This window comes from Natator depressus, chromosome 17, assembly GCF_965152275.1.
Source record: "Natator depressus isolate rNatDep1 chromosome 17, rNatDep2.hap1, whole genome shotgun sequence".
Taxonomy (NCBI): Eukaryota; Metazoa; Chordata; order Testudines; family Cheloniidae; genus Natator; species Natator depressus.
The window spans coordinates 170,068-182,729 of NC_134250.1; the positions used below are offsets into that span (position 1 = coordinate 170,068).

A 12,662-nucleotide genomic window follows, 5' to 3' on the forward strand; every position below is an offset into this window, starting at 1 on the left:
GATTCCATTTTTAGTGTCGCTTACTGATCTCAGTAATAATTATATGTAAAATAAATTAAATAATCAACAGTCATTTTTGTAATTTCACAAAGATGCTCAGTACACATGATAACTTATGTTTTGGTTATTTTTGCTGCCAGTTCTACTAATTCAGTGTAGAGTGAGAGGCAAACATAGTTCTTTCTTTCTCATACATCACCACTACTAATGAAGGTTCTACAGGTCTCACCGCTCTCTCAATGACATCTGTGTGACCCAGGGCCTTCAATAACTGAAACTACAGTGCAGGACTCTGTCTACGCAGAGCAGTAAACTCCTTCTCTTTTTCTTCTGCCTACCTCGTAGAGTGATGGAGGGGGAGTTGGCCACGATTTGTCCAAAACATTCTTTGGTAAATTGCGTTTGAGGTTCATCAAGAAGGAGTAGCGAATGTAATCTAGGAAGTATTCATTCTCTGAGCAGCGAGGGTAGTTCCGGTAAATAAAACCTTTAATAAACCTGAATGGGCAGAAGAAGGAAGAACAGTAACCATCATGGATGGGTTTGATACAGATGATTAGACTAAAGAATCTAAGTGTCTTCCACTCTAATAATCTATGATTCTACAATGAACCTGTTTAACACCAAGACTTCCTATGCCCCCATTACTGAAGGCAACTGACTATAAACAAGAAACTTAGCATCTGTGGGGGGAAAAACAAATTAATTGGAAACTGTCACACAAACAGAAGACACACTTTGCAAAGCAAGGGGAACTGAGCAGGGATCTGCAAAGAACTGAGAACATGTGCTTTATCAGCGACTCCCGGGGCAGATACGGTTAAGAGCGGATAGTACAGGGAAACTGTCCATAGGGATAGAGGATTCAACACATATATAAAAAGTGCAGGGGTAATGTTTCAGTCCCCCTGTTGCACTGGAGCCCAGTTTTAGAAGTTTGTATCCGAGATCTGTAATCAGTGCCATCCTATAGGAAAAACTGCTTGTTTTCAGCCACCAGACTCATGTTTCACATCGTAGTCTCAAGTGTATGAAAATAACTACAGATTCACCAACTTCTCTATTCCACTCATGAACCAGAATCCTTGTGTTATTGAAAACAGGCAAATTCCAACATTTCTTGGGCTTTGTTCAACAGATGTATTTTTTTTTTTTTTTTTTTTAAAGTCACAGAAACTACACTGAAAAGACAGTTTATCCCCATCTGTTCATTGTTAGAAACTAGGTTTTGAGAATCTCTCTACACATTTAAAAAAAAAAAATTGTTGCAGATTGTAAACACACCGTCTAATTGTCTCCACTGCCCACTTTTTCTTGGAGGCTTTTCGGCGCCCCTGGGTTCCACGCCACCATGACTGGATAGTTATTGCTGAAGACAATAAAAACAAAAAGGTATTGCACATTGGACAGAACTCCTTAATTCCATATAATCCAAAACATTCCCCTCTACTCTATGCTTTCTGGCTTTTTATTCTTGCATCTCAAACTGAGATCAACTTCTGTTCCCCTTTCAACCCACCCCCTTGCTCGGAACAGAATAGGAGCTTCCAACTATACAGGTAATTAGCCATAAGCTTATTCACCTTCGCATGCCCTCACATACCTGAATGTTTCATGTGCAGAAATTTCTGTCGCCAATAGAAGCCTCTCCATGTGGCCTGGATTTTTGTGGCTGAAATTGGAAAAGAAAAAAGAGCTATCAATTAGAAATAGTGGCCAAGGTTGGGATTCTGATAGAGAATAGGTCAATTCAAAAAACAAGGCACGCTGATAGTTGTCTGCTAAACCAGCTGGTTAAATGTGTCTGACTTACCCAGACTCTGCTTCCGTATCTCCAAAGCATCTTCTGTTGCAAACAAAGTCTTGGGAAAACGAATAAAAATCTTTGTTCTGGAAATGGAAATGTATGATTATGTATAAGAGGCCAGAGGGACCTACTTCCTGCCCTCACCATCCCCTTGCGGCTTCTGCTCTCCCCCTCACCGTCTAGACACAGGGGCCATATTTAAACACAGACTCCCTATGACTCACAACCCCAAATCAGGGAAGAAAGAAATAACTTACCGGCCCATCTTATACTCTTCCTGTTTGTAACCTAGATGTTTCACAAGCACAGCCACTCCATCATGGGGACGCCCTTCCCACGTGGGCCACGTTTCTGAACACAGTGATTTGTATCTGGAAATAGACAAGTGAGAGACTTCAGAATGAGAAGTAAAATGGAGCACTTCTGCAGGGTACAAAGGGGGAGCCACAGTGCCTCTCCCTCAAACAGAGATCCATTCTGGTAACCAAGACCTTTTAGTTAACCAGATTACATGTTGTTTGCTGTATAGAAACTTCCTGTTCTGAACACATTAGTGCAGAGATGGTGAGGGAGAACAGATTTGAGACAATTATTGTAAATCCCACCTCTGCAGGAAGATTTCATATTTCCGGCGATAAGCAAAACCAGCTCTGCGCACTCTCAGGTTCTCCATCAGGCCTAAGTACTTCACTTGATGTCGGATTAGAACTTCATCAAACCGACCTAGAAATTATGTAAATGGTAGAAAATTATCACATTACAGCTGTCCTTCAATCTGGAAAAGGAACTGTTCTGGTATCAGCTCTTTGTAATAACTCTGCCAATTAACCAACTACATCAGGGGTGGCCAACCTGAGTCTGAGAAGGAGCCAGAATTTACCAATGTACATTGCCAAAGAGCCATAGTAATACGTTAGCAACCCCCCCATCCCCGCCCACACCTCCCCTCACCGGCAGCTGCGCCGATCAGCACCTCCCCCTCCCTCCCCACACCTCCTGATCAGCTGTTTCATGGCATGCAGGAGGCTGGGGGGGGGGGGAAGTGAGGGCATGGCAGGCTCAGGGGAGGGAGTGGGAAGGGGTGGAGTGGGGGCAGGGCCTGTGGCAGAGCCAGGGATTGAGAAGTGAGCACCCCCCAGCACACTGGAAAGTTACCGCCGGTAGCTCCAGCCCTGGAGTCGGTGCCTGTACAAGGAGCAGCATATTAACTTCTGAAGAGCCGCATGTGGCTCCGGAGCCACAGGTTGGCCACCCCTGAACTATATAATAACTGAACTTTGCCATCAGGAACTCAGCCAAGGTGTCAATTAAGTGAACATTCCATTTGCCACGTGAAAGTCAGCCTTCTTCACCCATAGAGTACTAAGAAGCTCTCCTTCATATATAACAGCCAAATCCAAGGCTGGCGAGCTCAATATCAGTTGCGTAGTGTCCTTCTTAAGAACTCCAGGGACCAGGAGGAGTCTTGAAGGCTGGTTATGTAGGATTGCCAGGTTTCCGGTTTTCGAAAAGGGACCCTGGTGACTCTGGTCAGCACCGCTGACTGGGCCTTTAAAAGTCCGGTCGGTGGCGCAACAGGGTTAAGGCAGGCTCCCTGCCTGCCAAGGCTCTGCACAGCTCCCAGAAGCAGCAGCATGTCCCCCCTCCGGCCCCTAGGCGTAGGGGCATGCAGGGGGGCTCCACATGCCCCAAGCACCGGTTCCGCAGTTCCCATTGGCTGGGAACTGCGGCCAATGAGAGCTGCAGGAGCAGCGCCTGCCGATGGGGCACCACGCAAAGCCAACTGGCCACACCTCCACGTAATAGCCGGAGGGGAGACATGATGATGCTTCCGGGAGCTGCCTGAGGTAAGTGCCTCCCATAGCCTGCAATCCCTGCCATGCCTCAACCCCCTACCCCAGCCATGATCCCCCTCCTGCCCTCCAAACCTTTTGGTCCCAGCCCGGAGCACCCTCCTACACCCCAAACCCCTCATCTCCAGCCCCACCCCAGAGCCCACACCCCATCCCCTTGCCCCAGTGCCTGATCCTGCTCCTACACTCCAAACCCCTCATCCCCAGCCCCACCCCAGAGCCCGCACCCCATCCCCTTGCCCCAGTGCCCTGATCCCCCTCCTGCACTCTGAACCCCTCAGCCCCAGCCTGGAGCCCCCTCCCAGACCCCAAATCCCTCACCCCCAGCCCCACACCAGAGCCCTCATCCCCCCAAACCACAATGTCCTGTCCCAGCCCGCAGCCCCCTCCTGCATCCTGAACCTCTCATTTCTGGCCCCACCCTGGAACCTGCACCCCAGAGCCCATACTCCCTGCCTCAGCCCAGAGCCCCTCCCACACCCCAACCCCCTGAGCCAGCCCAGTGAAAATGAGCAAGTGAGGGAGGGGGGATGGAGTGAGTGAGGGCGGGACCTCATTGGAGGGGATTGGCAGGGTGCGGGGCAAGGGTGTTCGGTTTTGTGCAAGTAGAAAGTTGGCAACCCATGGCTCCACGTCTAGTTGGCAGCCGGTGTCAAGTGGAGTGCCCCAGGGGTCGGTCCTGGGGCCGGTTTTGCTCAATATCTTCATAAATGATCTGGAGGATGGTGTGGATTGCACTCTCAGCAAATTTGCGGATGATACTAAACTGGGAGGAGTGGTAGATACGCTGGAGGGCAGGGATAGGATACAGAGGGACCTAGACAAATTGGAGGATTGGGCCAAAAAAAACCTGATGAGGTTCAATAAGGATAAGTGCAGGGTCCTGCACTTAGGACGGAAGAACCCAATGCACAGCTACAGACTAGGGACCGAATGGCTAGGCAGCAGTTCTGCGGAAAAGGACCTAGGGGTGACAGTGGATGAGAAGCTGGATATGAGTCAGCAGTGTGCCCTTGTTGCCAAGAAAGCCAATGGCATTTTGGGATGTATAAGTAGGGGCATAGCGAGCAGATCGAGGGACGTGATCGTTCCCCTCTATTCAACATTGGTGAGGCCTCATCTGGAGTAGTGTGTCCAGTTTTGGGCCCCACACTACAAGAAGGACGTGGATAAATTGGAGAGAGTCCAGCGAAGGGCAACAAAAATGATTAGGGGTCTGGAACACATGACTTATGAGGAGAGGCTGAGGGAACTGGGAATGTTTAGTCTACGGAAGAGAAGAATGAGGGGGGATTTGATAGCTGCTTTCAACTACCTGAGAGGTGGTTCCAGAGAGGATGGTTCTAGACTATTCTCAGTGGTAGAAGAGGACAGGACAAGGAGTAATGGTCTCAAGTTGCAGTGGGGGAGGTTTAGGTTGGATATTAGGAAAAACTTTTTCACTAGGAGGGTGGTGAAACACTGGAATGCGTTACCTAGGGAGGTGGTAGAATCTCCTTCCTTGGAAGTTTTTAAGGTCAGGCTTGACAAAGCCCTGGCTGGGATGATTTGATTGGGGATTGGTCCTGCTTTGAGCAGGGGGTTGGACTAGATGACCTCCTGAGGTCCCTTCCAACCCTGATATTCTATGATTCTAACCCTATGGGTTATGTTGAGTCTTACTATGGGTTGTTCAGTAAAATTGTTGAAAAAAAGCACAAAACAAACAGATTCAAAGAAATATAAACAGAATTTGCTGGAGCTAAAAGAGCTGCTAAATCAGTGGTTTCAAGGTTTCTCGTAAGATTACAGATTTGTTACAGCAACACACCCAAACCTTTCTATGGGGACATACATATCCACATATGAACCATGTGGAAATGTGACGATGGACAAGGCTTCGATTTCTTTGGACCAGTAAGCAGGTAACCATGATTTAAATCTTTGATTTTAATAATGTTTTGTATTTGTACTTTTTAGCTATTTTCCTAAGGAAAGGGTGATTCTCATTAGTTGGTAACCATTAAAAAATGTTATTTTCAACTAACATTAATTTTGGTGCTTCTTTTTGCTAGCCAGGAGGATACAATATATCTATACACAGTTACAAAGCTTAACTTACATTTATTTACATTTTTAATCTCTACATTTTTTTCATTATGTTAGGAAATACATCATTTACCATTTTCTATTTATTAAATGATTAACCTTTTACCTAAAAGAAAAGGAGTACTTGTGGCACCTTAGAGACTAAGGAATTTATCTGAGCATAAGCTTTCGTGAGCTACAGCTCACTTCATCGGACAGTATGCATCCGATGAAGTGAGCTGTAGCTCACGAAAGCTTATGCTCAAATAAATTGGTTAGTCTGTAAGGTGCCACAAGTACGCCTTTTCTTTTTGCAAATACAGACTAACACGGCTGTTACTCTGAAACCTAACCTTTTACCTGTGATTTATGTCAAGCTCAGTTTGAATAGCAATTCAAATTCAATGGAAAAATGCACAAAAAACAGCATTTTAATTTTTTTAACAAAATAAAATTACCTTTGTATGAACTGATTGTTTCTGGTCACCATGTCCTTCAAGATGTTAGAACCAGATGATCTCATTCTCTTCCACCTAGTTTTATTCATAGATTGGAAGAGGAAAACATGCTTTCCTGCTTTTTCAACTCCGAATCGGTTTCTTAATTTTTAATCAACTAGTCATTGAACTGAACTAGCTGAATAAACTGAAGAAAATATTTTCTCTTCACCTTCAGAAGAGGCTACTGCTGTCCAAAGTTGGTTTAGTACTTCAACAAGAGGAGGTTACTCACCCTGTGCAGCAACTGACATTCTTCGAGATGAGTGTCCCTGTGGGTGCTCCACGCAGGTCAAGGTGCGTCCCAGCGCCTTCGATCGGAGATTTCTCCAGCAGTATCCCTATGGGCTGCACATGCACTGTGCCTGCCTCTCGAGCTGTCAGCGTTTGAATAGTGCGTGCACAGCCTGTGCTCCTCAGTTCCTTCTCTACAACGGAGTGCATTACGAATTCCAAAGTAGAGGGGAGGAGGGCAGGTAGTGGAGCACCAATAGGGACACGCGTCATGAAGAACGTCAGTTACTGCTCAGGGTAAGTAACCTCCTCTTCGAGAGAGAGATGTCCCTGTGGGTGCTCCACTTCAAGTGACTGAAAAGCAGTATCCCTTAGGATGGCTGGGATTTCGGATGAGGCAAGAAGGCTGACGACACGACAGCTCTACCCAAGCTGGTGTCGGACGCTGCAGTGTGGATGAGAGCGTAGCGATTAGCGAAGGTAAGGTTCGATGCCCAGGTAGCTGACTTGCATATGTCAGACAGTGGGACATTACAGAGAAAGGCCGTGGAGGTGGAGACAGCGCTGGAAGAGTGATCTAATTGACGTAGGAGGTTGTATTTGCCTGAGTTGGTAACAAAGGCGTATGTAGTCAGCAATCCTTTTGGAAAGTCTCTGTGTAGAGAGAGCATTTCCCTGTGAACGCTGAGTAGAAGAGACAAAAAGTCTGGGGGGGTTTTCTAAACGGTTTTGTTCTATCCAGGTAAAAGATAATGCTCTGCGAACATCAAGAACGTGCATTGTTGTTTCAAAGGCGTTAGCGTGAGGTTTGGGGGGAAATGTTGGGAGGTATATAGGTTCACTGAGGTGAAAGGAAGAGTGTATCTTAGGTAATAACTTTGGATTCGTGCGGAGTGTGACCTTATTGCGAAAGAATGTGATATACGGAGGGTCCGCCATAAGTGCCCCCATTTCTCCTACTCATCTGGCAGACGTGATTGCTATGAGGAAGGTGGTCTTCATGGAGAGGTGGAGAAGGGAGGAGGTAGCCATTGGTTCAAAGGGTTTATCCATCAGGGCTTTCAGGACTAGGTGTAAATCCCAAGGTGCAACAGGCGGTTTCACATCTGGGTATAACGTCTGGATACCCTTCAGGAACCTTTTGGTGATTGGATGGGCAAAGACCGTAACGTTGCCAATCTTATGATGGAAGGCAGTGATTGCTGCAAGGTGGACCTTGAGTGAGCTCGTAGAGGGGACACATGTTTTAAGGTGTAACAGGAAATCCAGTATCAGTGGGAGTAAAGCAGAAACTGGAGAGGTCTGTTTGTCAGCACACCAAGATGTGAACCGTTTCCATTTATGCAGGTAGGTCGTGCGCGTTTTGTGTGTTCTGCTGTGTAGCAAGACAGTGCACGCTTGGTCCGAAAATGTTAACTCCGCATTAGAGAACCATTGATCAGCCAGGCCCTCAGGTGGAGACACTGTACGTCAGGGTGAAATAGTTGTCCCTGGCATTGGGATAGGAGGTTGCTGAGCGGGGGAAGGGGAATGGGTAGCTTGCCCGACATGCGCACGAGGAAGGGGTACCACGGTTGTCTGGGCCATGCTGGGGCTATGAGAATGATGTTGGCTCTGTCTGTTCGTATCTTCTGAATTGCTCTGTGCAATAGAGGCATTGGTGGGAACACATACATGAGAGTTTCGGTCCATGGGAGCATAAAGGCATCTCCCAGTGAGAGTGTTTCCCCCGGCCTGCTCTGGGGCAGAATGTTGGGCATTTTTTGTTTGTTGCTGTGGCAAACAGATCCAGCTGGGGATAACCCCAGGTCTGGAAAATGTTGGAAAGAATGGTGTCGTTGAGTTTCCACTTGTGCTGTATGGAGAACGATCAGCTGAGCTAGTCTGCGGTGGTATTCTGGGAACCTGGCAGGTATGAGGCGGAGATATGGATCTTGTGTTGAAGACACCAGTTCCAAAGTTTTACTGCCTCTGTGCAGAGGGAGTGTGATCGGGCTCCCCCGTCTGTTGACATAAAACATGTGATGTTGTCGGTCGTAATTTGAATTTGATGGTTTTGGATGATGGGAAGGAAATGGAGGCAGGCATTGCATACGGCCCAGAGCTCTAGCAAATTTATGTGAAGCTTGGTTTCCGAAGCACCCCAGAGGCCCTGAGTGGTGAGGTGGCCTATGTGTGCTCCCTATCCTGTGAGGGATGCATCTGTGGTGATGGTAATGGAAGGGGGATCTAGTCGGAAGGGAATCCTGGTGCAGAGGTTAATGGGAGAGGTCCACCACAGAAGGGAGTCCTTGACTTTCTGGGGCATTGTTAGTAACTTGTTTAGCCTGTGCTTGTTTGGTTTGTATACCGTGGCTAGCCAACCCCGAAGGCATCGCATGTAAAGGCGAGCATTTGCAACCACAAATGTGGAAGCAGCCATATGTCCTAAGAGCTGTAGGGAGTCTTGGACTGTAGTCTGTGGGCTGACACGTATCTGGGTAATAAGGTTGCCCATTGTGTGGAATCTGTCCTGGGGAAGAGATGCAAGACCAGCGGTGGAATCGAGGTGGGCACCGATGAAGTAGATTTGTTGGGTGGATTGTAAGGTAGATTTGTTTTCAGTTATTTGCAGGCCCAAGGTGCAGAAGCAGTGAAGGGTTGCAAGAGTTGCATGGTTCGCTTCTAGCTGAGCGGGAGACTTGAGGAGACAATCGTTCAGGTGAGGAAATATGATGATTCCTTTTTTCCTGAGATGTGCTATTATAACTGCTAGCACCTCGGAGAAGACATGTGGTGCAGTGGAGAGGCTAAATGGGAGGACTCTGTATTGTCAGTGTTGCGCTCCCACAGCAAACCTGAGGAAACGTTAATGGGAAGGGTGGATAGAGACATGGAAATATGCGTCTTGGAGGTTGTGGGTTGAAAACCAATCTCCTTGCTCCAGCATCGGAATTATCATTGGGAAAGTAACCATCCGGAATTTCTGTTTCTTGATGAAGTTGTTCAAACATCGAAGATCAAGGATAGGGCGCCAACCGCCGTTTTTCCTTTCCATCAAGAAGTAGTGGGAGTAAAAGCCTTTCCCTCTGTGTTGCGGGGGTACCTCCTCTATTGCTCCAAGATGTATGAGGTGTTGTACCTCCTGATAGAGCAATTATTCATAAGAGGGGTCCCTGAAGAGGGACAGGGTGGGTGGGACGTAAGGAGAGGAAGGGGATGGCATAACCCAATCTGATAATTTCCAGGACCCATCTGTCCGTAGTGATGGTTTTCTGGTTGGCCAACAATGGACGCAAATGGTGTCCAAAGAAATGGTTGGAGTTGGCGCTGAAGAGGTTGCGAGGTTTTCTATACCCTCGACCAAGACTTCAAATTTGTTTATTTGGGTTAGGAGGGTGGTTTGCCATTGTTTGCGGAGGGTGACATTGTTGGTTCCTGGGCCTATGCCGTTGTTGTTGGGTATCATATTGTCTTAAAGGTGGATGTTGCGCAAAGGTATGGTAATGCGGTCGTTGGTATGGCTGATATCTATATTGTCTCTTCTTTGAGGCAGGTGTTTGGATACCTAAGGATCGGAGTGTGGCACGCGAGTCCTTCATGGAGTGAAGGACCTCATTAGTCAGAGGCGAAGAGCTTGTCTCGATCGAAGGGGAGATCTTTGACTGTATTCTGTATCTCCTTCGGAATGGAGGAAGAAGCAAACCACGAGGCCCATTGCATGATGAAGGCCGTGGCTGTGGATCTGGCGGCTGTGTCCGCAGCATCGAGGGCAGCTTGAAGAGCTGCGTGGGAGGTCATGCCTGACTAATCTAATCACCTTCTATGATGAGATTACTTGTTCTGTGGATGAAGGGAAAGCAGTGGATGTATTGTTTCTTGACTTTAGCAAAGCTTTTGACACAGTCTCCCATAATATTCTTGTCAGCAAGTTAAAGAAGTATGGGCTGGATGAATGCACTATAAGGTGGGTAGAAAGTTGGCTAGATTGTCGAGCTCAACGGGTAGTTATCAATGGCTTCATGTCTAGTTGGCAGCCGGTATCAAGTGGAGTGCCCCAAGGGTCGGTCCTGGGGCTGGTTTTGTTCAATATCTTCATAAATGATCCGGAGGATGGTGTGGATTGCACTCTCAGCAAATTTGCGGATGATACTAAACTAGGAGGAGTGGTAGATACGGTGGCAGGTAGGGATAGGATACAGAGGGACCTAGACAAATTGGAGGATTAAGCCAAAAGAAGTCTGATGAGGTTCGACAAGGATAAGTGCAGGGTCCTGCACTTAGGACGGAAGAATCCCATGCACCGCTACAGACTAGGGACCGAATGGCTAGGCAGCAGTTCTGCGGAAAAGGACCTAGGGGTGACAGTGGACGAGAAGCTGGATATGAGTCAGCAGTGTGCCCTTGTTGCCAAGAAGGCCAATGGCATTTTGGGATGTATAAGTAGGGGCATAGCGAGCAGATCGAGGGACGTGATCGTTCCCCTCTATTCGACATTGGTGAGGCCTCATCTGGAGTACTGTGTCCAGTTTTGGGCCCCACACTACAAGAAGGATGTGGAGAAATTGGAGAGAGTCCAGCGAAGGGCAACAAAAATGATTAGGGGTCTGGAACACATGACTTATGAGGAGAGGCTGAGGGAACTGGGATTGTTTAGTCTGCAGAAGAGAAGAATGAGGGGGGATTTGATAACTGCTTTCAACTACCTGAGAGGTGGTTCCAAAGAGGATGGTTCTAGACTATTCTCAGTGGTAGAAGATAACAGGACAAGAAGTAATGGTCTCAAGTTGCAGTGGGGGAGGTTTAGGTTGGATATTAGGAAAAACTTTTTCACTAGGAGGGTGGTGAAACACTGGAATGCGTTACCTAGGGAGGTGGTAGAATCTCCTTCCTTAGAAGTTTTTAAGGTCAAGCTTGACAAAGCCCTGGCTGGGATGATTTAATTGGGGATTGGTCCTGCTTTGAGCAGGGGGTTGGACTAGATGACCTCCTGAGGTCCCTTCCGACCCTGATATTCTATGATTCTATGAATTGGCCCGCGGACACCACTGCTTTAAATTGTTGTCATTTATCTTCCGACACATCATCAATAAATTGCATTACCTTAGCATAATTTTTGTGGTCATATTTTGCTAAGAACGCCGCATAATTCGCTACTCTAAACTGCGAAGTGGAAGAAGAATACACTTTGCAGCCGAAGGAGTCCAGTCTCTTGTTATCTTGTCCGATGGAGTGGATCGGAAGTGTTGGTATTTGTTTTCTGATTGGCCACGTTGACCTCTAGGGAATTAGGTGAGGAGTGCATAAACAGAAACTCAAAACCCTTAGATGGGACAAAATATTTGTGGTCCAGTCTCTTGCTAGTGGGTGTTATTGTGGCTGGGATCTGCCAAGTAGTTTTAGCAGGTTCCATAATGGCCCCATTAATTGGTAGGGCTATTTTGGAGGAGGTCGTAGCTTGCAGGATGTCAGTAAGCTCATGGTGTGTTTCAGGTACCTCCTCCAGGGTAATCTTGAGCTCCTCTGCTACCTTCTGAAACAACTCTTGAAAGTGGGCGAGCTCATCAGTGGTGGGAGTACCATGGCGTCTTGTGGTGTTATCGCTGTAGAGGAGGTGTGCGGGGTCGTGTCCTCTGTAGGGTTGGCGGCCATGTCAGGTCTTATCTGGGTTTCAATGTGAGCCGGCAGTGGGGAGGGTCTGACAGCTTTCCTCTGGGCAGCCCGTGGAACACCTGAGTGTGGTGTGGTGTAGGTCCATGGACCCCAGTATGGCCATTGCCCCGGGGTGGGGGGTGGAACAGGTGGTCCCATCCAGGGATTGCCATACCAGTGTGGATAGCCATGAGGATATGGAGATCATGGGGTAGTTCGTCTCCCAATTGTAGGTAACTGAATCTGGGGAGAGTACTGAGAGGAAAACATCTGGTCATTGTATTCCTCTTCCTCCTCCCACACTTGGAGGGGCTTGAAGTGGTAGGGGAGTACTGAAGGTAGGGTGCTAAAGGTAGGGTGCTAAAGGTCTCAGTGATAGACTGGTGCCGAGAAGAGGAGACTCAGGAGCATGGGACACCCTTAATTCCTCTGGCTGTAAAAACTGCGGTGGAGCTGACTGACCAGGAGTTGGTTCCGGTGTAGCTGGTGGAGGCAGAGTCTGCTGGGGCATCTGCTGATGCACCGAAGGGTGTCCCGGGGGTGCAAGCTGGCTCCGCGGAGTAGATGCCCCTG

General features: G+C 47.7%; 1 protein-coding gene across 3 annotated transcripts in view; it reads right to left on the minus strand.

Annotated features, from left to right (window-relative positions):
- The window catches only part of MYO1C (myosin IC), a 112,414-nt gene that overhangs the window by 23,391 nt on the left and 76,361 nt on the right, over positions 1-12,662 (minus strand). For all 3 annotated transcript variants that reach the window (XM_074974857.1, XM_074974856.1, XM_074974858.1), the window contains 6 exons: positions 2,413-2,530; positions 2,065-2,178; positions 1,814-1,890; positions 1,604-1,672; positions 1,285-1,369; positions 339-498 (listed from right to left, as the gene is read on the minus strand). In XM_074974857.1, coding sequence (XP_074830958.1) covers positions 339-498; positions 1,285-1,369; positions 1,604-1,672; positions 1,814-1,890; positions 2,065-2,178; positions 2,413-2,530 — 623 coding nt within the window. The remainder of the gene's footprint in view (positions 1-338; positions 499-1,284; positions 1,370-1,603; positions 1,673-1,813; positions 1,891-2,064; positions 2,179-2,412; positions 2,531-12,662) is intronic.